Below are 26,350 nucleotides of genomic sequence, written 5' to 3' on the forward strand. Positions count from 1 at the left end.
CCTAATTAAGACATATTTAGGAAAGGAGAGGGCTTGTGCATGTAACTGTACATCAACAAGCGGCGAGTTCTGTCAGTGTGACACTAAGCAGAACAAGAAACAGTTTCCACAGTTATGTCTAACTGTATTGTCTTTCACTGATATTCAAATCACAATGAGTTAAGGAGAAGCTCCTGAAATGAGAAAACTTTTCACAGACTTCACTATGAGAACAAAGAACTGGCAGTGGTGGGATTCAAACCATTTTTGATGGATTTGAACCCACCCCTCAACTGAGACTGGAAGCCTTCATAATTGCCAGTGTTGATAGAAATCCCACATCATAGTTGAAAGTCTTTCCTGTTGTAACGTTCAAAGACTCAAAGATTTATTGTTAATTCAACTACATGTGCAGGACATATATAGGAATCAAACTACTGTTCATCAGAAACATCAGTTCTATCAGTTTACTGAGGACAATAAAATCTCTGTCCTCTTTCACCTTCTTCATTTATATTTGTCCTTGTCAATATAATCTGAGTCCTGGAGCTTTTCCTTCATCATCAGGTGTCTGACTGTGACCTGATAAATTCCTGTTTTTTACTCTGTTTCCCTGCAATGATTATAGCATCAGTATTTTCCCAAAGGAAACACACATGATGGTTTGATAAGTTAATTTTGCCAAAATAAACATTTTCATTTTATTGCATTGTTTGCCAGGACATTTAGCTAGGATCCACCTTTTTTGCAAGTCCAGTGGATTTAGTGTAGTCTTCCCAGACAGTCTTTTTATTACCTTCCTAATTATTACCTCAAACCCAAGCAAACCGAACTAGAGCAGACAGGTGCACCGGAAGCGTGCTGGGCCCATAACCCAAAAGTTGATGGATCTATACCATCCTCTACTACACCTTGATGTTGCAAGGCATTTGGTTAATGGTGCTGCACATGTGTTGTGTTGAATTTGCTAAGCATGATGGGCTCCTCATCCTCTTTGGTTCTTCCTTCAAACTACCCAAGCACATTACTTAGTGCACATGCATTCTGATTCCAACCCATGATGCAGAGCACAATGGATTAGGAGTCTGAGTTTGAGTTTTATTCACACACTTACTGACATCCAGCTACATCAAGTGAGGAAGATCATGTCAGACTGGGATTTTTACACCACATTTCCCCTTTGAGCATTTCAGTGAATTTCTAATACATCATCCATGAGCTGAATAACTATTTAAGACAAACTGACCAATCACCACCAATTTAAACAAGTGACTTAATAACCATATCATCAATTAATGATTCAATCAAAATCAGAGCAATTACTACATACACATAATATACTAATAATCAATGGATCAAATGTAATAGAAAATAGTGAACAATTATATAATGCAAGGGAAGAATAAATGCATCTAAAATAAGATATTAAATGATAAATGATAAAACACTTATTTTCATTAGCAACTAACAACACTTATCAAATATATATGAGCCGATGAGTCGAATATTTTGTATCATACCATTAAAATAACGTGCTAGGCTGCTAAGCCAGTGGCTCTCATGCTGTACAGGTGCTGTATAACCGTTATATTGCTGATGGAAATGTGCATACAAGTTTAGCAGCCTTGCATCCTGACTTTCAAAGACATACTTCTAGATATGTTTCAATCTAGTATGCTGTGCCCAACAAATGATACATCCATATCCAAAGTGAATATCAACTTATTGTATCCACTGTACCTCTTCATGCAGTTATGACTTTATAATGTACATCCAATGAGTGTATTTTCTATGTGTGTCTGTGTGTGTGTGTGTTTGTCATAACTCTGACAGACCCTTGATCTCTTTAATGTCTAAACATTCTAGGACGTGATGTCACGGGCTGCAGTGATGTCACAGAGACACCTTCAAAAGTGTCATCGACACAAATAGCAGCTCGACTGCACAGGAGTTGTTCATCATTCATTGAAAGAGACAGAAACTGTCAGGTTTACGCTACACTGACATGGTTCTTTTCCCTGAAGGCAATGAAACACACGACAACTTTGTACCGAGTATATACTCTGCAAGTGAAAAAAGGCCTCAGTTGCAGATGGAGAGAAGAGACTTTCTTCTCTCCCCCATGCGACCTTGACTCTCCTTTGCCCTCACCTCCTTTCACTGAGCAGTCCTTTATTTTTATAGTGAGGAACAAACAAGGCACATTATGCGTGGGTGCAGTTAGAAATTTCAGCTTATCATTTACACAGGTCAAAAAGTTATGTGGTTTATCTGGTAAGATAGACACCTTCTAACACAAACATGGTATTGTCTTCAAATCATGTTACACAATGACAACAATTGTACTTTTGACCTCATGACCCCAACATCTCCCTCCTGTTTGCCATTGTGAAACATATATCAGGCTAACCCAACTTCATAAGATTTTCTGGGCCGCCGTCATTTGTGGCAGACTATGGAGGGGGTGGAGGAAATCATGGGTCCGAAACTAACAGTGTCAATGCATAAAATCAAACTTTCAAACAATAAAAGTGAATAATAATAAAATGAATAATAATAATAAAATGAGTAATAAAAATGGATAATGCATATAGATGAGTATGTAGCAAGGCTGGGCGAAAAACCCTTCCTTTAGGGGAAAATTCCCAGCCGACTCCCACGCCAGGGCAGTCACCTTGTGGCTTGCTACCTTAAAACGTTATATAGATAAAAAGTAAAAAAAATAAAAGGAAATATATACACATCTCTCTTACACTCGGTCCTCTTCCTCCTCTGGTGGAATTGTTTGTAAGAGAGTATAAGACACAAAGGCTTGAGTGAACATTTTGGTAATCATTGACTTAATACATGGCAGAATACATGTAGTAAATAAGCAAAACAGTATTAAAACAACAATAAAAGGTGTTACTAGCTTCATAATGATCTGCCACCAGGGACCACTAGTAAACCAAGCAAGTGGGTCCCAATTGGCAGCCTTCTTATCCTGGGCTAATGCTCCCTGGAACTGTTTTAAAGCATGCATAGCTTCAGAAATATTAGTGTTCACTTCATCAGGAATATAAGTACAACATGAGTCCCTTATCATGTGGCATGCATGAGCATACATAACATTTAGTTCGGTTTTTTTGCTCTGGCCACATGGGCTGCATACTTATACCACATATTAGTTTTGAATGGATGTGGCATTCCTGTTGGGTCCTGAGTCCAACGCCAGTCTTTAGGATTTGTCCATGTCCATCGCTTTGCTCTCAGTTTCTCATGTTCCATGGTGTGATTGTCTCTTGTCGTCTCCAGATCTGCCATGGTGAGGAAAATCACTAGAATAGTCAGACAGAGCCATAACAGTACACAAACACATTCCCACCCTCTCGGGCAGGCGGTGGGTGCCATAGCTGGGAGCGAGGATCAGATGTTTTCTTCAGCAGCCAAGGGTTTTGGTACCAGCCGACTTCCACCTCTACTCGACACTCACCAAGTGTTGCAGTTTCTTACAGTGGCTCTGATGAATCCATGTGGGTCTCTCTTGGATCTTTACAGCTGTGGGTGTGGTCAGGATCACGGTGTAGGGTCCTTCCCACTTAGGTGTAGACCAGGTTTTCCTCTTGATGACCTTTATCAGCACTTGGTCTCCTGGCTTAACCTTCTGCACCTGTGGAGACAAAAGGTCATCTGGCAGATTATTTGCACTCACAACTTCTTTAGTCTTTAGCATTTTACTCATCCACTCTGCAAGAGTAGTTTCTCCTTGGGGTTTTTCACACACATCTTCACAAATGGGAAGTGTAAAAGGTCTTCCATAAAGGATTTCAAATGGAGTCAGACCTTTGTCTGTTGGCGTAACCCTCATGTACATTTTTACCAGGGGGAGGCATTCTACCCATGTCCTCCCTGTTTGCTCCATGGATTTTCTCAGTCTCATTTTTATAGTGCCATTAGTTCTTTCAACTAATCCTGCACTCTGGGGGTGGTATGAGCAATGGTTTTTTAACTCGAACCCCAGGTGTTTAGACATTTGTGTAACTACTTCATTCACAAAATGTGGACCATTATCACTGTAAACTTGCTGTGGAATTCCATGATCTGGAATAATGTTTTTGCACAGTGCTTTAGCCACTGTTAGTGCATCAGCACTTTTGCTGGGCACAATTTCAACCCATTTAGAGTATGCATCTATCAGAACAAGGCAGTACTTGTATGTCTGACATTGTGACAACTCTATAAAATCCATGTGAATGAGTTGGAATGGATAGTCTGGGTTGGGGAATCTCCCTCTCTTTGGTCTGAGAGTTCCCTGTGGGTTATGTTTACAGCAAATCAAACAGGATTTACAAAAAAATTTTGAGTAGTTATTAAATCCTGGTGCGTGGAAATACTTTTCCACTGCATGTACCATCCCTCCTGTTGACACATGGCAAGGCCCATGTGTCAAAATAGCTGCCGTATGATAGAGACTTCTAGGTAGGCAACGTTTGTCTTTGATCTTAAAAAGATCTTGCTCTATTGTGGCTCCTTCTTTGAGCCAGAGTTGTTGTTCAGCTGGTGGGGCTCTTTTTTGCGTGTCTGAAAGTACTTCATGGTCTATGGGCTGTTTTACTTCCTCTACAACATATAGATTACATTTGCCAAAATGTCCCTGTGCAGCTGCTTTTGCTGTTGCATCTGCCTTCTCATTCCCTCTGGACACAGAGTCTGTCCCTTTTGTGTGTGCAACACATTTGCAGATAGCAATCTGCTTTGGTAACATAACAGCTTGCAATAACTCTTTTAGGAGGGAGGCATGTTTAACTGATTGTCCTCCAGCTGTCTTCATTCCTCTGCGAGCCCATTGTGCAGCAAAGAAATGAAGTGTTGAAAAAGCATACTGGCTATCTGTGTACACTGTAACACTTTTTCCCTCTGCTAGTCTGCATGCTTGAGTTAGAGCAATTATCTCTGCAGCCTGTTCTGACAAATGTGAAGGGAGTTGACCTGCTGCACAAATGTCCCGCTGTGACACTACAGCGAACCCACACATATTTTCTCCTTTGTCATTTTTAGAGCAGGAGCCATCTACAAACCACACTTCCCCCTCAGCTAAGGCAACATCTTTCAAATCACTACGAGGTTTGCACGTCTCTTCAGTGTTTGTAATGCAACAATGTGGTGTGCCTTCCTCAGCTGTGGGCAGTAGGGTAGATGGATTAAGTGTAGAACATCTTTTTATGGTCAAATGTGGCTGAGACATTAAGAGAGCCATGACAGACAGATCTCTGGCTGGTGACAAAAATGACATCTTGGTCTCTGTCAAAAGCAAGTCAACTGAGTGTGGGACTAGCAGTGTAAGTGGGTGAAAAAGTACCACCTCTGCTGAGGCCTGTACTGCCATTGCAGCTGCACACACAGCTCTGACACATGCAGGCAGGGCACAAGCCACAGGATCTAACTTCTTAGAGTAATAGGCTACTGGCTTCGGTTTTCCTCCTGACAGCTGAGTCAACACTGAGGTCATAAACTTCCCTTTACAGTCTACTGTCTGGACAAAAGGTTTACTATAATCTGGTAGGCCCAAAACTGGTGTGGTCACTAGTTTTCCTTTTAACTCACTGAAAGCCTGCTGGCTTTCAGGAGTCCACTTTATCTCCTGCTTCATGGCCATTGGGGTCTCATAAATTAAATCTAACAGGGGTTGTGTCACCTGAGCATAGTTTGGAATCCACTGTCGACAATAGTTACACAGCCCAAAGAATTGCATCATCTGTTGCTTAGTAATGGGCTTACAGCAGGGGTATTCAACTAAAATTTAAAGAGGTCCAGTTAGAGAAAATTTCTTGAAGCAAAGGTCCGGAAGATCATGTCTAACTAGTTAGTGTGATATATATTTAAGTAGCCTAGTAGTTTTATCAACATCTGCATGTAATCAATACCTGACTGTCAAATCAAATTAATTCAGTACAATTCAAAACTTTGACAATATTTATTGTCATGTAACACACAACTGAACATATATGTATGGCTGTAGATATGTATAATGTTCTCTCATTAACTAAGTTCTCTCTATTTCTCCGTCTCACTTTACAGTTTCTCTCCCTTTGTTTTCTACATGTATGCTCTCTTTCTTTTTCTTTGTACTGTCTTTTCATGCAGTGTTGCCAACTCGTCAGTAAGGAAAGTAGCTATTGGCTGTCCTAAAAGTCGCTAGAAGTCGCTGAATGACGTCATCGCGTAATTTGCATAATGTCCATGGCACATGCTGTAATTGTGATGGACGCTTTTGCCAACTTCAGAAATGGAAAGTAAGAGACAATTGTGATTCTTTATAAGAAATAAGGGACAGAATAAGGGACACTCAAAATATTTGTACTGTGCCATATAATGTAGCATGACGGCCTGCAGTTAATAAGTTCTCAGAACTAAATACATTTGCCTTGCTGTAAATGACTGAGGCTGTTTGAGTCAAATGCAGTGATTTTTTTTAGACAAAGAACATTTTACCTTTTTTTATTTTATTTTATTTTTTATTATGCCATGCATCAGTGCAGATCACACATATACATGATCGCACGCGCGATTCATTTGCAGTCAGGACGCGGAGGCGTGAACACTTCCTGCTGTGACTGCAGCTGGGAGGGAGGGACTGCTGCGAGAGGACTGGGCCGTCTGTGAAGGCTTTGGGACGGGGGAGGGGCTCGCGGCTGCAGCTGATTTGCCGTCTTACTGCGGCAAATTGAGAAGTGTAAGAATGGTGCAGTACAGACACATCAGAGTCTCCAAAAGTCTCCAGTAACACCAGAAAAAGTCGTCAGATTTGTCGCTAGTCGCTTTAAAAAAAAAAAATGTGTCGCTAGACGGGTCTGAATACTCACTAAATATAGCGACAAAGTCGCTAAGTTGGCAACACTGTTTTCATGTGTAACTTGCCTCAAGCGCTGTTTACACTGTAGAGTCGTATATGTTTACCATCCCCCAGTCCTTTTACTGCATCCTCTAATTCCTTGCAGGACCAGGGTCTCCTCACTAAGAGAAGGGGTCTATTATCACCTCCCACTCCATAGTGGGGGTTAGGTACCTCTATGGCTGGAAAGATGCTAGTCTGGTCTTCCAGTAATGGCCAGGGGGGTGGGTCAGGACGGGGCCCCATCCATGACCTATCACCCTGGGGGTTTTTAAATGGGCTCGTGTCAGACATAGCTGCTGCTAATTGTTGAACCTCATTAACCAGGGGACTGTACAACTTTCCCGTTCTAGTGCGACTGGGCTAGGTAGGACAGTTGAGTTACTTGCTTTCAGTTGAGTTACCAATTTATCGCATGCGCAGGTTTCCAGTTTCCCAGGAAACTCATATTATTTTTCTTCCATTCACCCAAATATCTTGCCGATCCGGGGGAATAAGTGTTCATAAATTTAGGATCCCCCGTTAATTGGGGTTTACTGTTTCCCTTTCCCATAGTTGCAACTTGGCACAAGCAGTCACAACAGCGTGTGGATCGTCCACTGTATCAGGCTTCTACAGGTACTAATTACCTGCGGATACAGCCGTCCAACACACTCAACTTTTCAATTTTTACTTGTGCCCAACAAATAACACACAGTTTCAGTGGGAAGTGACACCGTTCTACTTGGTTGGCAATTGCCTGTCCAACGTTCCCTTTTCATCAACAAACAAACAAATATTCATCAATAACCAAACAAATAAGCATTCACGTTCACTCCACAGTACTGTTTTAATGCCTTCCTAGTGTCCCTGACACTGGACACACCTCGACCATGTTCCTGACATAGGAGATTATTTTTGCCATGGTCTTTTATCCCTCTGTCCCTGACAGGTATCAAGTGGTCTTGTCTAACAACTTTCACCGTCCGTGCATTCGAATCAATTTGATTCTAATCCCGCTCTGCGACGGTGTTTAATTTAGACTCACACGTTATTTTTCTGACGTCCATTCACACAATTTCACCTGCAGGTTTTTACCTGATTGGACGCGAAGGTTGCCTTCAAGGTTTCCGTCAGACAGTAGGGCTGAGAGGATCTTTCCAGACGGGGACCTGCCGACCTCGCAACGAATTCACGCTGGTGGATTTTAACCAACCGTCTAACGGCTGACTCTGCAGAGATTCACGGCGTCCTCGTCCTCCTCTTCATCCAAACTGCCATATTGGAAACAGGCTGGAAAAACAAATAAATATGTCAGGTTTACGCTACAGTGACATGGTTCTTTTCCCTGAAGGCAATGAAACACACGACAACTTTGTACCGAGTATATACTCTGCAAGTGAAAAATAGGCCTCAGTTGCAGATGGAGAGAAGAGACTTTCTTCTATCCCCCATGCGACCTTGACTCTCCTTCGCCCTCACCTCTTTTCACTGAGCAGTCCTTTATTTTTATAGTGAGGAACAAACAAGGCACATGATGCGTGGGTGCAGTTAGAAATTTCAGCTCATCATTTTCACAGGACAAAAAGTTATGTGGTTTATCTGGTAAGATAGACACCTGCTAACACAAACATGGTATTGTCTTCAAATCATGTTACACAATGACAACAATTGTACTTTTGACCTCATGACCCCAACAGAAACCATATAAGACAGAGAGAGAGAGACACATCTGCTGTAAAAATCAATCAGCGGAAATAACAGCACTGTTGCAACAACTTACAGACTTTCCTTTAAGTCCAAATCTGTTAGTAGTTCATTTCACTGTTCAGTTTGGTAGTTCATGCATGGCATAGTTTTCCAGGTAATGTGTTAATTTCACATGTTGATGAGTGTAAATGATTTGAAAAGAAGCCTCTGTGTATATACGTGGCAGCACCCTATTGGTTTTAGACAACGCATGATAGCATGATGTAGTAACCAGTGATGGTCAGGTGCTCAGCCGCACAAGGAGGTTTTGTAATGGAAAATTTATTTTTAATGATTGATTATTCTTACTCATTATAATTTCTTTTATTTCTCACTGGATTCTTGATTTTTACTTGCATTCACAGGTTTTCATTTACAGGTTGGTTCACAGAGTTCACCAAGGAGCTCATATATGTCCAGGTTTTTTCATAATCATATCTTTCATGTTGTAGGCAGGTGTACAGCCTTACTGGTCACCAGTCCATCACAAGGCCACATAGAGAGAATTTAATATTTATTAAAAAAAAAACACTAGACAACATAAAATGTTGAAATACCTTAATTGGGAGATTTTCAAAAAGTCGTTCTTCCTGTTTCTCAGGAGTCGCCCAGATTCTGGATATTAAATACTCATTCATTCATTTATTATCTATACCCACTTTATCTTTATAAGGGTAACTGGGATCTGGAGCCTATTCCAGTTCTCTTTGGGTGAAAGGCAGGGGTACACCCCGTACAGGTCAGCAGTCCATCACAGGGCTGATATTAAACATTACTTTTGAAAATGAAATAGTTAAATACTGAGAAACAACACATTTTTTGTTTTAAATATATATAATTCAGCACATGAACAAGTTGTTATTTGTCGAGTGGTTAAAGTGATGCTATGCATGCTATATTAATGTGTCCCTCAGTGGACTTTGGACTTTGAGGACTGAAAAAAACTTGCTGTGTGTGTACCAGTTAGGTTAGGTTACTGCTGACACCATCATTTCCATGAGAGGGAACCAACAAACACAATACAGTCACACTCACTCCTATGGGCAATTTCGAATCACCAATCAACCTGACAGACATGTTTTTGGACTGTGGGAAGAAACTGAAGAGAACCCCTGCCTTTCACCCAAAAGTTGGGATAGGGTCCAGCAGATCCTTGTGACCCTGGTTAGGAATAACATGGGTACGGAAAGTATTCAGACCCCTTTAAATTTTTCACTCTTTGTGTCATTGCAGCCATTTGCCAAAATCAAAAAAGTTCATTTTATTTCTCATTAATGTACAGCACCCCATCTTGACAGAAAAAAACAGAAATGTAGAAATTTTTGTAAATTTATTAAAAAAGAAAAACTGAAATATCACATGGTCATAAGTATGTCCATTTCTTCTGATCCTCCTTGAGATGGTTCTCCTTCATTGGAGTCCAGCTGTGTTTAATTAAACTGATTGGACTTGATTAGGAAAGGCACACACCTTTCTAGTCTAAGACCTTACAGCTCACAGTGCATGTCAGAGCAAATGAGAATCATGAGGTCAAAGGAACTGCCCAAGGAGCTCAGAGACAGAATTGTGGCAAGGCACAGATCTAGCCAAGGTTACAAAAGAATTTCTGCAGCACTCAAGGTTCCTAAGAGCACAGTGGCCTCCATAATCCTCAAATGGAAAAAGTTTGGGACGACCAGAACTCTTCCTAGACCTGGCCGTCCAGCCAAACTGAGCAATCGTGGGAGAAGAGCCTTGGTGAGAGAGGTAAAGAAGAACCCAAAGATCACTGTGGCTGAGCTCCAGAGATGCAGTAGGGAGATGGGAGAAAGTTCCACGAAGTCAACTATCACTGCAGCCCTCCACCAGTCGGGGCTGTATGGCAGAGTGACCCGACGGAAGCCTCTCCTCAGTGCAAGACACATGAAAGCCTGCATAGAGTTTGCCAAAAAACACATGAAGGACTCCCAGACTATGAGAAATAAGATTCTCTGGTCTGATGAGACCAAGATTGAACTTTTTGGCATTAATTCTACATGGTATGTGTGGAGAAAAACCAGGCACTGCTCATCACCTGCCCAATACAATCCCTACAGTGAAACATGGTGGTGGGAGCATCATGTTGTGGGGGTGTTTTTCAGCTGCAGGGACAGGCCGACTGGTTGCAATTGAAGGAAAGATGAATGTGGCCAAGTACAGAGATATCCTGGAAGAAAACCTCTTCCAGAGTGCTCAGGACCTCAGACTGGGCCGAAGGTTCACCTTTCAACAGGACAATGACCCTAAGCACACAGCTAAAATAACAAAGGAGTGGCTTCGGAACAACTCTGTGACCGTTCTTGACTGGCCCAGTCTGAGCCCTGACCTAAGCCCAATTGAGCATCTCTGGAGAGACCTGAAAATGGCTGTCCACCAACGTTCACCATCCAACCTGACAGAACTGGAGAGGATCTGCAAGGAAGAATGGCAGAGGATCCCCAAATCCAGGTGTGAAAAACTTGTTGCATCATTCCCAAGAAGTCTCATGGCTGTACTAGCTCAAAAGGGTGCTTCTACTCAATACTGAGCACAGGGTCTGAATACTTATGACCATGTGATATTTCAGTTTTTCTTTTTTAATCAATTTGCAAAAATTTCTACATTTCTGTTTTTTTTTGTCAAGATTCGGTGCTGAGTGTACATTAATGAGAAATAAAATGAACTTTTTTGATTTTGGCAAATGGCTGCAATGACACAAAGAGTGAAAAATTTAAAGGGGTCTGAATACTTTCCGTACCCACTGTAGATAATGGATGGATGGATTATTATAACTGTAGACATTTAACTAAATTTCTAAAAAAAAAAAAGTTCAAGGTCAAGTTTATATTATGTAAGTGTCAGGAAAGTAACTTTCCTTTAATTAATTAATTACAAATAATTATGACATCTTGTTGTTGCTCATCTGTTCTGATGAATATGTTTATAGACAGCACAACAACATTTAACAAACAGGTTGAGTCCCATCTGTGTCTGAAGGATCTATCAGCATCCAGTGGCTGTGAAGAGCTCTAGAGCCTCCTGATGGGGGTTGGTTGCAGCTGTGCTCTCTGGACTCACTGCTTTGTGTCAGAGTAAAGTTTGGTGCAGACATTATAGACATGCTGAGGGGACATATGATGTAAATATCAGTCTAACAGTCCACACAGTGACTTACTTACAGCCTTTAAACATCTGATTTATTATTTGTTTAATCCTTCACCAACTAATCTGTGTTGGATCTAGAAGGAAGTGAAACACATCACATGAACCCTCAGTGTTTGCTTTACAGTGACACCATGGACATGGTGGTCCTCATAGTTTAAGTCTGAAAACACTATATAGCCACAGTCACACAAGCACTCATCACAGAGTGGAGCCCTCACTTCCATAAATACACTTTGTTTCCAAATGAAATATTCAGTTCATACTCCAATGTGAATATAAACACCTTCTTGCATATATATCACACGTCTACAAATGTAAATAATGTACACAAACTTTACTATTGTCACACATCATTGATTTCCACACCACGATATTGTGACAGTGACTCAAACACTGATAACACTCCCATCGAGGCCCAGTCACACACTGCTGACACTTAGCAACGGTTACTAAGGGGGCGGGGCTTCAGCTTCTGGTGACGTTTGCGTCTCAAAATGGCGGCGACAAAAACAGACCCAGAGCATGAAAACAGCGATAACTACTACAAAACCGAGATTAAAGAGGAGAACCAGGACCCAGGTTTCGTCTACCAGGACTACTACAAACATGAAATTAAAGAGGAAACTCAGAACCCGGATTTTATCGACTACGATCACTACGTCATTGTTATGAAGGAGGAGAACGAGGACCCGGGTTTTATCGACCAGGACCACACCAAAGGCGCATCTAAAGAGGAGGATCAGGATCCGGATTGTGCCGAACTGGACGAATACAATAGCGGAATAAAGGAGGACAACCAGGATCAAGATTTCATCGACCCAGACCACCTGACCAACGAGCCCAACTCGTCCTCTGGTCCCAGTGATCAGCAGGTCAGTGTTCAGGACTTAATAGATAGAAAACTGAGGTCAAGTCAGTTTGACAGGTGTTTGTTTATTTGAGTAACGGTTTTTTTCTATTTTACTTTAAAGTATATCTTTCAAATCATTGTTTTCAGATGAGTTTACAGCAGGACAAGTATTTACTCTTTCTAAAGAGTATAAATAAATAATATACAAATAGTTTATGTAAAAATATACCTTCATTTCAATCCAGAGTATAAAAAAGGTCAGTTTTTTATGGGACATCCAATACTATATATAGTATATATACATACCTCGTATGAAACCTTTTTATTTCAAAAAGCCTTTTGAGATATGGGACATTATTATACTTTAGAGGGCTGTAGACCCATTTCTCATAAGTAGAAGAAATTAATGGTTAGTTCTTACAGGGGACTATACTATACTATATACGTACCTCATATGAAACCTGCTTACTGCAGCATTTCTGTGATATGTGTCATTATCCTATTTCAGTGGGCTATAAAGACCCCAGTTCTCATGAGAAGAAGAAATAAATTATTACTTCTTCTTCCTTCTAAACTGATATTAACAAAAGCAATCGCCTCCCTTAGGATGCTGGGCCTTTACAAAACAAAAATTGGGCTGCACCTATCGATCATTTTTGGAGTCGAGTATTCTACAGAATATTCCAGCAATTACTCCAGTAATTGGATAAAATACTTTTGAATTTTTAAACAATAATTCTGGATACAATACAATAATATTGTGTAATGCATGATAGAAACGACAGTTCTATTCTGCACCCTGATTATTGGCTCAGCAGTGATGAGATTGATTTTGCTTCTCATCTTATTGCAAATGAATACACAGAAATCAATGGATTTCAGTCCAAACTTTAAAGGAGGAATTGTGGGTACTCCTAACAAGCCACTCATTTGAATTTTACACACCGGGGGAAACCATTGGGTGACAGCAAGAAACATCTTTGTTGGTGGTAATAAGGTTTGCATTTATGATAGCTGTCGTGGCAAAAAGCACTTGGAGGCAAATCTCAGGTTAAAGGATGGCAAATTTAATAGGCAAAGCAAGAGTCACAACAGAGCATACGGTCTGCAGAACAGGTCAATACCAATTGACTACAACACAGAAAATGATCAGCTTTTATATCAGTTGAACAGCATTAATTTACACATCAGTCACTCACATGTAAATCATGCCGGCAGGATAGCATCTTCTTCTTTTCATTTCGGCTGCTCCCTTCAGGAGTCGCCACAGCGAATCATCTGCCTCTGGATGGCATAGAAGAAGTAGTATTTTATTAATCCCCAAGGGTAAATTCAGTTGTTACAGCAGTTATTCAAAGTTATTAAATTTGACATTATTTAAATTATATTAATTAATAGTAATTAATAAAGTAATTAATTTGTATGTAGAAAAATAATAAAGTAATTATTTATTTTGGGGGGTTTGTGTGTGTATGCGTGCATGCATGTGTTCTCAAAAATGCTGCAGTAAAAAGTTCATACGAGGTATGTATATAGTATGGGACGTCCCCTATAAGAACTGACCATTATTTTTTTTCTGTTGATGAGAAATTGGGTTTTTCTAGCCCTCTGAAAAATACAGAAATTCATTATTCAAATAAACAAACACCTGTCAAAAAAGACCTATAAATGAAATATTTAGAGCAAATTTGAAAAAAAAAAAAAAAAGAAACATGACAGCTTGTGTAGCAGCTGTAGTATGGTCGCTAGTGCGCATCAACACCAGGCACACCAAAATCCAGGATCTGCAACTTTATTCTATAAACACAGTAGCAAGAGACTCGATCAATACACACACAGGCAGGCTCTCTCCCGGTCTCCTATAGCAGGTCAAACAATATGCTAATAAGGCAAAATCTCCGTCAAAATAAACGTCAGTGAAGTCCGTTTTTTTCCAACTAAAAACAATGATAAGATCTAATAACATATTAATAGTAACATAACATTATGTTTCCATGTAGTTTGAACCCAAAATACATAACTATTAAGCTCGCTAGCTTAGTTGAAGTGAAAAGAGCACCGAAACACATCTTACCAGCACCAGCATTATCCAGCTTTTGCCGGGAACCCGCTATGACGCTACATGTGCGTCCGTTGTGTGTTTCATTAATTAAAGTCCCCCGCTACAACAAGTAAAAAGGAACTATTGCACCCAAGGGGTTTACACTTATCTCAAAATAAGCAACACATAATAGCAATAGCAACACACAAAGCAAATATTTCCAAAATAAAATGACAGTGAGGTTTTGAGAATGTTCACCAAAATAAAGATAAATAAAATAATTCGGCTACACTTGTTATATTATATTCAATTCTGAGAAAAATGAGAAGTGCTCTGAAAGCGCGTTCTCTGTGTTGTTCCTCAAATTACCATAATCATAGTAATATGCATGCTCACAAATTTCAGTCGTGGCTTTTCTGAACTGCGGTTGGCTTGACCGCAGTAACGAGGAGGTCCAGTCCTCTGTTCTCAATGATCAACAGGCCAGTGTTCAGGACTTAATGGATAGAAAAGGCTTCATAACGAGGCAAGAGTCAATGGTCCGTGTGTCATCTTTTCATTCTAATTTTAGTTCAAGTCTGGGAACATCTAAAATCCAGCGTTTATGTTTATGTATTTCCTGGTGTGTGTTCTGGTTTCACCCAGTCCTGATTAAAACAGCTTAGAAACAGGTCTGAGCCATTACCCAGCCAGTTTACTAAGGATGAGTGTTGCTACTCTGATATGCTACTTATGCTACTCTGTACTTTATCTGACCAGTGTAACAGTGCCCACAATGCCACGGCGCTTATCTACCCATGCCAGCATTATGTACCGAAATCTCAGGTATATCTTTGTGCTTTGAATTCACTGTACAGTACAATGGCGGTTTTGTGCTTCACTTGGGCTACAGCGTCAAGATGTGTGCGTGTGAGTAGGTGTCCACTCCGGAGAAGACAAAGACAGGCGGAGCCACGAACCGGTTCCCAGAGTTTATTCCTCCGAACAACTGCAGAAGACAATTACACAACCACATAAATTGTCTTCCTCTTCCCCATGTACATCTCGACACCTATGTACACAGAGTAGTTATTTACATAGGGGAATACGGTCAGAACCGTCGACGAACTCACGCTAGCATAACTACTAACGGTTGAGCCTTTAGCGCCCAAACCGACTAACAAAACTTCCCAAAGTCTTATGTTAGCGGTTCAAAACACACATAAACCCCTACAATAACATAGCAAGACTTATTAGACATACCATACAGCAGGTACATTGGCAAAACTGTTCATATTTCAAATGAAAACAACCAAATGCATTCGACTGCATTTTCATTACGACCTACCCTCAGCAGTGCACAACCGCGCTGTGAGGAGAGGGAGGAGCAGAGGTACGGAAGCCCATGAAGCACACCAAGGAGGCATACGTCATCACTTCCACCAGAAACAGGCGTAGAAGAAGAAGGCAAAACACTTAACCATGAAAGGAAACTTATCCAACGAAATAAAATTCACACTTTTTACCAAAATTACATATGTTACAATGTAATTTACACCACAGAACAAATATCTAACAGAACTACACTTCTAACCCTGTTACACCAGTACTTTATCAGTTTGGCATTTCAAGTCCACCCTTGGATTTATTTTCTTTGGAGTGTTCATAGGGAGATTCTAGTGTGTCCATTAAAATTGTGACAGTAATGACTCAAGTGACTTAAATCATTTGCCTCAGAGTGTCATGGGAAGCTTTCAAAATAAGTCATAATTTATTTGTGGTAAAGTTTTCATTTTGAATGTAGTGATTTGGTCAGTTTGCACCCAGTTGACGGGTGTGAAAGTCGTCACACTGGTATTGTTTGTTAATGTTTATTAACTGCAAACATCCATATGTATCAACGTGAAAGTCTGCTTTATTGTCAATTCTGCCACATGTAGAACACATACAGAGAATCATAATTTCGTTACTCTCAGACCCTTGGTGCATAGAGATAAATTCTAATCACTAAATAGTGCAATGTAAAAATTACAAATAAGAGCATGAAAATAAACTTAGATAAGTTAAAGTGACTGTGGTGCACAGAGAGCAGTCCAAATGACTGGTGTAGCCGCTGAGGGCAATGTGTATAATGGGTTGGGGGAAAGAGGACACTACTCTACCACTCTACCATAGTAGCAAGACAAGAGCATGCTAGTATACAGCTAACTAGCATTAACAAGACCGAGCAACAGGAGGGTTGTGTCCGGGTAAATAAAACTACTGGTGTCAGTCCTCCCTGGAACGCTCTCAGAGCAAAGCCAAAGACTAAATCACTTCCCTCTGACATGAGAGGACAAGCAACAGGCAGAACTCAGCGCCCAGAGATCTGTGATGCGACAGGCCGGCCAGCGTTATCATCCTCCTCAACTCCTGTGCAGAGGAAAGCACAGCCATGGATAACAGCTAAAGGGAAAAAGAGCAACAGAACTCCTAAGGAACCAACTGTACAGCTAGAAAATAGATTCGCTCCACTACTGCAGGACCCTGGATCTTCATCTGATGACCTGGACAATCCCCCACATCCACAGAGAGGGGTAAGGTCTGAAAGCACATCAGAAGACAGAAAGCTAAGAGGAAAGCTAACAGGACCTCAAACTCTGAGGGGCTGTGATCTGATATAACTGACAAAATCCTGAGTATTGTTGCAGAAAACCCAACTCTGAAAAACCTCGTACTACACACAAGGGCAAGTGATATTGTGAAGCAGCAGTCAGAAATCCTCAAAAAGGACTTTAATAATCTGCTAAACACAGTAAGGTTGCTAAATGCAGAAGCTTTTATCAGTGGACCTCTACCACCAGTCACAGGAGGAACTGAGAAATTCAGCAGGTTACTTGCACTGAACACATGGTTTTCAACTGCATCTGATGTCCATTTAGTACATTTTATTGACAATTTTAACCATTTCTGGGACCGCCGGCATCTTTTTAAGGGCGTTGGATTGTCCCTAAATACATCAGGAGTAAAAGCTTTCACCTCCAACCTATTTTTCTTCCTCCACCACAATCTTCCTACGAGGGGAATCTAAACAAAATGAAGAAACACCAAAACATTCAGAGCCAACACTATTCCCCCGAACGCTCTAACATGGAGAGAAGTCAGAGCAAAAATGAGGAGGCCACATCCCTTCCACCAGCAGACACTGTCCGTGAGGATTCACTTCCCACAACCCCGCAAACCCTACCTAGATCACCATCTTCCCTGGGAATCCTATCCCCTATCACCAAGAACCTCGCCAACCTGATGAAGCACATCACTACTGGGCCCAAACTGACCTCCTCCCCCAGTGTCATTTTCACTGATGCACATATGTCATTTGATATGATTCATGTTGATAATCTCAATGATGGAAGTGCAAAAGAACTCTTGAACATCCTGGACAACTTTGGGATCTCTCAGCATCAGATCCAGTAACAGATCCAACACATATCAAGGGACACACACTGGATCTAATACTCTCTAAAGGTCTTAACCCTCTAGGGTCTGAGGGGGTTTTGGGGCCCTGGACAAATTTTGACATGTCCTGACATTTGTGCTTTTTTCAGTGTCTTTTAAACATATCAATGTCTAAAGTCTGATAACACTGTAATCAACACAAAATGGGCTACAATAATATGTGAGCAGCAAGTTTATACATTATTGTGTCTTTGAGAAAAAGGTGTTTATGCATGGTTAGTGAAAAACTACAATTTTTTACTCAGTGAAATAAGACCATAAAACACAAACAGAACATTGGTTCACAAGACTTTGGAGACCAGCATGTTGTAGGCTAAAGTGTTTACTTCACAATGATGTGAAAGTCATCTTGTTCACTCATTCACAGTAAACAATACACTGATTTAAATTTTCTAAGACACTTTTTGTCCAGGAAGGCCATATGCAAGAAGATGTGACTCAGGTCATGTGATTTACCTGAGAAGATAAAAGACGCACTCAACGACCAGACAAAGACACGCATAATGAGACTTTCAGTCAATGCAGCCGAGAGGGGATTAGTGCAGCACAATACAAAACAATGCGGAGCCAAACGTTCGTCATTTGAGTTAAAATCAGTGTTTTTACTCTGAGGACAAGCTAAACTATTTGTCTCTGTGTGGAATACAAGAAGCACTTCTTCACATCCATGATGCGCCATCATCCAAACGCGCAGAAAAAGTGAGTAAAGTCTATGATTAAGTTTGACGTTTCATGTCATTTCTCAGTGGCGTGCACATATTTCCCTGGTTCACCTGAGATTATTTACATGTGAACAGTGAACAGAGTACAAGGCGGGATCGCATTAGCTGTAATGAGGTGAGACAGGAGAAAACATACTTCTCCTTACGTTCATACGGATTAAATAAAAAGTGATGATTTGTTTTCGACTTGAAATGTTTCATTTAAAAGAAAACATTTCAAGCTTTCTAGCCATATAATTCTTATTTTTATGAGCCATGTATTCGCTGATATTCTGATTGTTTTATTTAAGCGTCTGTGAAGAGAAATGACAGACAGAAAAGACAGACAGCGCACCCTGTCGGCTTTCTTTATTTAAAAAAAAGCACAACGTTTTGTTTTGTTTTGTTATTATGGTGGTATACAACTAAAACTAGAACCGTTACAGATTTGAATTATGTATTTCTTTTATCTGTACGATCAGAATTGACGGAGTAATTTAAGTTTGTTTCGGCGTTATCAGGAGAAGATGCATCACAACGCGCCGGCGCGTTCGTCGACTCCAGAGGGTTAATATTTCTGAGGTGGTGGTGACCGATGTTGCTCTTTCTGATCATTGCTGATTTTTTTAAAACAACCACCCCTGCTGTTTTGAACAAAGGTGAAACAGAGGTAGTCAAAAAGCGGAATATTAATGAGAAGAGCTGTGCATTATTCATTCAGGCTTTTGCACCATCACCAACCATGCCATCAGCCCCTGTTGATGATCTTGTAAGCAGTTTCAGCTCCAAAGTTATGACAGTTATTGATTCCATTGCCCCAATTAAGACCAAGGTATTGTCAGCAAGAAAAAAGTCACCTTGAAGAAATGCCACAGTGGTTAAAATTCTGAAAAGAATATGCAGACAGGCAGAACGCAAGTGGCGAAAACCAAACTCCAGGTTAATTTTGACTTGTACAAAGAGTCTTCACAACTATAACCAAAAATTAAAAAATGCAAGGCAATCATTTTGCTCAGAGGTTATCAATAGAAACAGCAATAATGCCCGCACATTGTTTTCTGTTGTAGACAGACTCACAAACCCAGCAGCCTCTGTTCCTTCTGAACTGCTGTCCAAAAAGTCATGCAATGATTTTGCAGCTTTTTTCACAGACAAAATATCAAAGATAAGACAAACTAGATCTAGCTGCAGTCCAAGGAACATGACAATATCACCTGTGCTTCCTTGTTCTCCAGTGAATGTAGAACATTTTGATCTCCTTGATCACAGAGCTCTGGCAGAAACGCTTCTACAATTAAAATCTACATCATGCTGCCTTGATATTTTACCAACAAATTTTTTAAAAATGTTTTTAACAGCATAGCTCCAGATGTATTGCAGATTGTCAATAGTTCTTTTCAGTCAGGGCAGTTTCCCCAGGCCTTAAAAACTGCTGTTATAAAACCTCTTCTTAAAAAGCCTAATCTAGATGCTTCAGCAGTAAGTAACTACAGGCCACTATCAAATCTTCCATTTTTGGGAAAAATAATTGAAAAAGTAGTTTTTCAACAATGTTGCAAAACAATCTTTTTAATGCACTTCAGTCTGGATTTCGCACACACCACAGCACTGACCATGCACTTATTAAGGGTCTATTCTTGGTGCTCTCTTATTCAGTATCTACATGCTGCCGCTTGCTCAGATTATGGAATACTACAACATTGACTACCATACCTATGCAGATGACACCCAACTTTATATATCAGTATCATCTCATGATTATAGTCCTCTAATTTCATTATGTGAGTGTATTAATCAAGTCAAAGAATGGATGTACCAGAATTGTCTCCAGCTGAACTTTCTTTATTCGCTGTCCATAGACAGAAGTAATTGTTTTTGGCCCCAAAAATGAAAGGTCAGAGGTCATTGCTTACCTTGACTCCATGTCATTGAAAGCTACAAATCAAGCCAGAAACCTTGGTGTAATCATTGACTGAGACCTGAATTTTAACAACCAGATAAAATCCATCACTAAATCTTCCTATTACCACCTGAAAAACATTGCTAGAATAAAAGGTTTTCTGTCTGGACAAGATGCAGAAAAACTTGTTCATGCATTTATCTTCAGTAGGTTAGATTATTGTAATGGCTTGTTCACAGGTCTTAGCAAAAAGTCAATCAGGCAGCTGCAACTAATCCAGAATGCTGCTGCCAGAGTCCTTACAAACACCAGGAAACTGGACCATATCACACCAGTTCTCAGATCACTACACTGGCTTCCAGTTAGTCAAACGATATATTTTAAAATCTTATTGCTAGTTTATAAAGCACTAAATGGTTGTGAACCAAAATATTTTCAAGATGTACTAGTTCCCTATGAGGTTTCTAGACCCCTCAGGTCATCTGGGACAGGTCTACTGTATGTTCTTAGAACCAGAACCAAACAAAGTGAAGCAGCATTCAGTCACTATGCTCCTCACTTGTGGAGCAAACTTCCTGAACACCTGAGGTCTGCTCAAACTGTCAGCTCATTCAAATCAGGACAGAAAACACTGTTGTTTACTGCTGCCTTCAAATAATTGTTCATCTTTGTCTTTGTTTTCTTAATGTACTTTTACATCTTATTTTAATTTACTTCCTTTGATTTAAATTTATATTATGTTAAACGTCTTTGTTTTTAGATGCTCTTTTCCATGCTTTTAATGTAATTATATGCCTTCTAAAGCACTTTGAATTGCGAAGTGTAAGAATGGTGCTATACAAATAAATTTGCTTTTGCCTTTAGACTATTTACTTAATTTTATTCTGTATTTTTGTATTTATCAAAATATTAAGAAGGATGTGTATAAATGTATTCATGTCATCTGATCATTCCTTTTTCTTTTGCAGGTTTGTGGCACCTACAGTCAAGCCCGACATTATTCATTCTGACTTAAAGTTACTTTTATTCACATGCCACTTTTTGTACAAATGTAAATAAAAAATGAGTACTCCTGCCGTCTGCAGACGCACAAGTGGCCCATGTGCCTGCTCTACCACATGATAGACGTATGCTATAATGCATGTCCTGTTCCCCTCCGTGGACCCCAGCTGGAACAGTGCCTAATGCATTAGGTGGCGATTTGGTGCAGGTTGGCAGAGCTCTTATCATTGCCGACCGACCATCATCAGACAACCGACTGCAGCCAGCCTGGTCCTACAGGCCAGGTCCATGATCAGCAGGGGGAAGAGGAGAACGAGAAGCCACAGCCAGGGCTCTCCAGAAAGCGGAGGCAGTGTGTCTTGTGCCCGCAGCACGTCTTGTGCCCGCAGCACAGAAGGGGGTAGAACCAGTGCAAATGTGGAGCCCATGGATATAAAATGCACCCCACAGTAATCTGTGGATTATGCCTTAAACTGTGAACACACAAAACTGTGTATGTAAAGTTTTTTTTAATAAATTTCCACTGGTCCTGGAAAATCAGTGTTAGCAATTATTGACCTAGTCAAGGCTGTGATAACCTCATCCAAAATATTCCACCTTGCACCTGTTTTGGAAAATTTGGGGGGGGCATAAAAAATGTGCAACAACACCTCACAAATACAATTGGCACCACAGGTAGATTGGTCTGTGAAGGGAACAGTGCTACTATAATAGAATGAAGTCCACGTGTCTCTTAAGATCCATACTACTCATTTGTCTGCTGGTTTCCCAGCAGACTGTCACTCCTCTCCATGAAGTCGGCACTTTAGCAGCACAGGCAAAAGAAAAGCAACTGTAGATTTCTGAGAAATGTTGTGAGCTACCATGACCATGTACATATCTAAAACAGGTTTTCTTTTAGTTTAGAGGGACTGCCATTGTGGTTTACTACTTTATATTGTAATAATAATTTAAATTTCAATTCACTAAGTTCTATACTTTAACCCTCTGGGGTCTAAGTGTGTTTTTGAAGCCCTGGACAAGTTTTGACATGCCCTGGCATTTTTGCTTAAGAGAAAAATTTTGACTTAAGAGAAATTTTTTAATTTCAAACTTAAGGTAGTGCTTTAAATATGGTGCTGTACTTCAGAGTTGTGTCCTATGTTTGGAAATGAAACTAGATAAAAAGTTAAAAGTAATGTTAATACTAAGAAAAGCTATTGAGGTGAGGCGAGCACACGTTTAAGACAATTTTAAAATTGACAAAACGTGGATGAGACACAACACAACATTACAACTGAATGAAATAGATTCTGGATGAAATAGAACCCCAAGGAAACAAAACAGTTTTCATGATGTTCATGTGTCATAGTCATGTTGTAAATGTCATTCATGTTTTTCGATTTTTCTATCATGTAATTTCATATCTTTCCTCCATTTTGCTTTTTTCTTCTTTTTTACAAATAGAAAAGAAGAAAGGGAGTCAACAAGACCTTCACAACATTGCAGAGTTTACAGATTAATAAACATGTTCAGACTGAAGAGAAGCCGTACAGCTGTGACCAGTGTGGAAAAGCCTTCACAGAGTTGGGCTCCCTCAAAAAGCATCAGCGTATTCACTCTGGAGAGAAACTGTACAGCTGTGACCAATGTGGAAAAGCCTTCACACATTTAGATTACCTGAAAAGACATCAGCGTATTCACTCTGGAGAGAAGCCATACAGCTGTGACCAGTGTGGAAAAGCCTTCACACGTTTAGATTACCTGAAATCACATCAGCGTATTCACTCTGGAGAGAAGCCGTACAGCTGTGACCAATGTGGAAAAGTCTTCAAACATTTAGATTACCTGAAAACACATCAGCGTATTCACTCTGGAGAGAAGCCATACAGCTGTGATCAGTGTGGAAAATCCTTCACATTATTAGGCTCCCTCAAAAAGCATCAGCGTATTCACTCTGGAGAGAAGCTGTACAGCTGTGATCAATGTGGAAAAACCTTCACATGTTTAGATTCCCTGAAAAGACATCAGCATATTCACTCTGGAGAGAAGCCCTACAGCTGTGACCAATGTGGAAAAGTCTTCACACAATTAGGTTCCCTCAAAAGACATCAGCATATTCACTCTGGAGAGAAGCCGTACAGCTGTGACCAGTGTGGAAAAGCCTTCTCACAGTCAGGCTCCCTGAAAAGACATCAGCGTATTCACTCTGGAGAGAAGCCATATAGCTGTGACCAGTGTGGAAAAGCCTTCTCACAGTTAGGCTCCCTGAAAACACATCAGCGTATTCACTCTGGAGAGAAGCCATATATCTGTGACCAGTGTGGAAAAGCCTACTCCCATTTAGGGCACCTGAAAACACATCAGCATATTCACTCTGGACGGAAGCCATACAGCTGTGACCAATGTGGAAAAGTCTTCATAATTTTAGATTACCTGAAAATACATCAGCGTATTCACTCTGGAGAGAAGCCCTATAGCTGTGACCAGTGTGGAAAAGCCTTCTCGGAATTAGGCACCCTTAAAAAACATCAGCGTATTCACTCTGGAGAGAAGCCGTACTGGTGTGACCAGTGTGGTAAAGCCTTCACAAAGTTAGACCACCTGAAAAAACATCAGCGTATTCACTCTGGAGAGAAGCCGTACTGTTGTGACTGGTGTGGTAAAGCCTTCTCACAGTTGAGCAACGTAAAAAGACATCAACGTATTCACTCTGGAGAGAAGCCGTACTGGTGTGAACAATGTGGAAAAACATTTATTTGGTCAAGTTCTGTAACAGCCCATCAGTGCATTCACACCAAGAAGCAATGTCAAAACTGAACACTGTGGTTAAAGTCTCTATCAAATAGCTTAATCCTCTGGTGTCTGAGCGTGTTTTGGCATTATCAGGAGAAGATGCCATAAAACATGTCGGCGCATTCGTTGACCCCTGAGGATTAAGGACCCACCAAGACATTACACTGCTGTAAACAGAACATGTCCACAGGACCAGAACCCTTGAAAATGTCCAGCATTTTGATAGTCAATGGCCTCTCAATTCCTGGTGGAAACTGTGGGAGATAGGTCTAAGACTGGTTTTTGTCTTTGCTTCTCTATTGCTATGAAATAAAGACTGTGTCTTAGCAGGTAGGGCAGGTCAGTCATTATCCAGTTTTGGTGATTCAATCCCTGGCTTCACTAGTCCACATATTTTAATGTCTTTGGGCAAGACATTTGGGCAACTTGAACCCCAAGTTGCCTCTGGTGGCAGCTCCATTGGTGTGTGGAATACCAGATGCCACTCATAAATGCTTTTAATCTACTTCCGTTTTAAGTATTAACTGATGACGTGGTTATTATGGATTAAGTTATTTGTTTAAACTGGTGTTGATTGGTCAGTTTGTCTTAAATAGTTATTCAGCTCATGGATGATGTATTAGAAATTCACTGAAATGCTTAAATGCGAAATGTGGTGTAAAAATCCCACTCTGACCTGTGGGAGATTTATACACCGTGGAACAGGTGGTCACAAAGGGTTCACTTAAATATTGAGTTAAAACATGCATGGTATGAGGTTGAGTGTTTTATTGGTGTAGTGTTTTAGGGCTTTAGAGGCCTGTAAATAACTGCCAACATATTGTTTAGTGCTGGTAAAGGCCTGAAGCTACAAGACACCTGAACAAACATGTTGGGTCTGTTCAAGATTAGCCCACCTCTTTTTACAAAGACATATAAACCTGATTCTGTAACTCAAAGTCAGAGAATTTTGCAAAGACTCCTCTCCGGACGCCCATGATTAAACCTGAGATGATTCAACACACTTGTGGTTGTTTCTGAGAATTAGCAGCTCTCAAACTTAAAGAAATTTCCACGACACATGATTTTCCTCACTTGATGTAGCTGGATGTCAGTAAGTGTGTGAATAAAACTCAGAAAGGCATTTCTCTGGTGTGTGAGTCTTTATTAACACAAACTGCCTCCACAGTTTTACTAACAGAAAATTAGTTTTAGAACCCTGGTGTTTCTGGGTTCATAAACTGTTTATACATTCCTGCTACTTTCTTAGTCAGAGGCACACAAACAGTGGTTTTGCTCAACACCTGCAGTGATTATGGATACAATCTTAGGGCTGTTGCATTTACGACACTGATAAATATGCATCAACATTTTACATCAACGCGTGTGTTACCTATGTTTGATTTATAACAGGAGGTCTGTTCCTTAATTAAAATGTTTCTGTCTACAGTTTCATTTACTCAGACTAACCTGTTTGGCAACAGCTGAGAATTTCATAACATGGATATTCTCATTGTATTATCATACATAAATCCAGCCATGGCACCATATACTATCACACATATTTATTTTTTGATAGACAGAACATCTGGCTGAACAACTTCAGTTTAAACTGTTCTGATCGCCAGATATCTCCATGTTCAGTGTGGCATAAACCTAAATATAAATACAAACTCTGAAACAAAAGATTTGTGAGAATTTATTTGAAGGACAACAAGCCCTGTGGCTTGTTGTCACAGGGCTGTGACAAGTGATTCAGTCTGATTGTAGTTTTATTAGAAGAAGGGAAATAAGTAAATGAAAGTTAGTTGCAAGGCTTAGTTCTTAAAGCACCTGTTTTGTAAAGAGAGCGAGCCTTGGTTCAAATCCCAGCAGTCCCTCTAGT

General features: G+C 40.3%; 1 protein-coding gene across 1 annotated transcript; it reads left to right on the top strand.

The window, feature by feature from the left end:
* Positions 1-11,932: 11,932 nt before the first annotated feature.
* On the top strand, positions 11,933-25,822 carry LOC113143748 (zinc finger protein 883-like). The gene is made up of 2 exons (XM_026329445.1): positions 11,933-12,612; positions 23,158-25,822. Exons 1-2 carry the CDS (start codon positions 12,235-12,237, stop codon positions 24,508-24,510), a joined length of 1,731 nt encoding a protein of 576 aa, XP_026185230.1. The 5' UTR covers positions 11,933-12,234; the 3' UTR covers positions 24,511-25,822.
* Positions 25,823-26,350: the final 528 nt, after the last annotated feature.

Source organism: Mastacembelus armatus, unplaced genomic scaffold, assembly GCF_900324485.2.
Source record: "Mastacembelus armatus unplaced genomic scaffold, fMasArm1.2, whole genome shotgun sequence".
NCBI classification, from domain to species: Eukaryota; Metazoa; Chordata; class Actinopteri; order Synbranchiformes; family Mastacembelidae; genus Mastacembelus; species Mastacembelus armatus.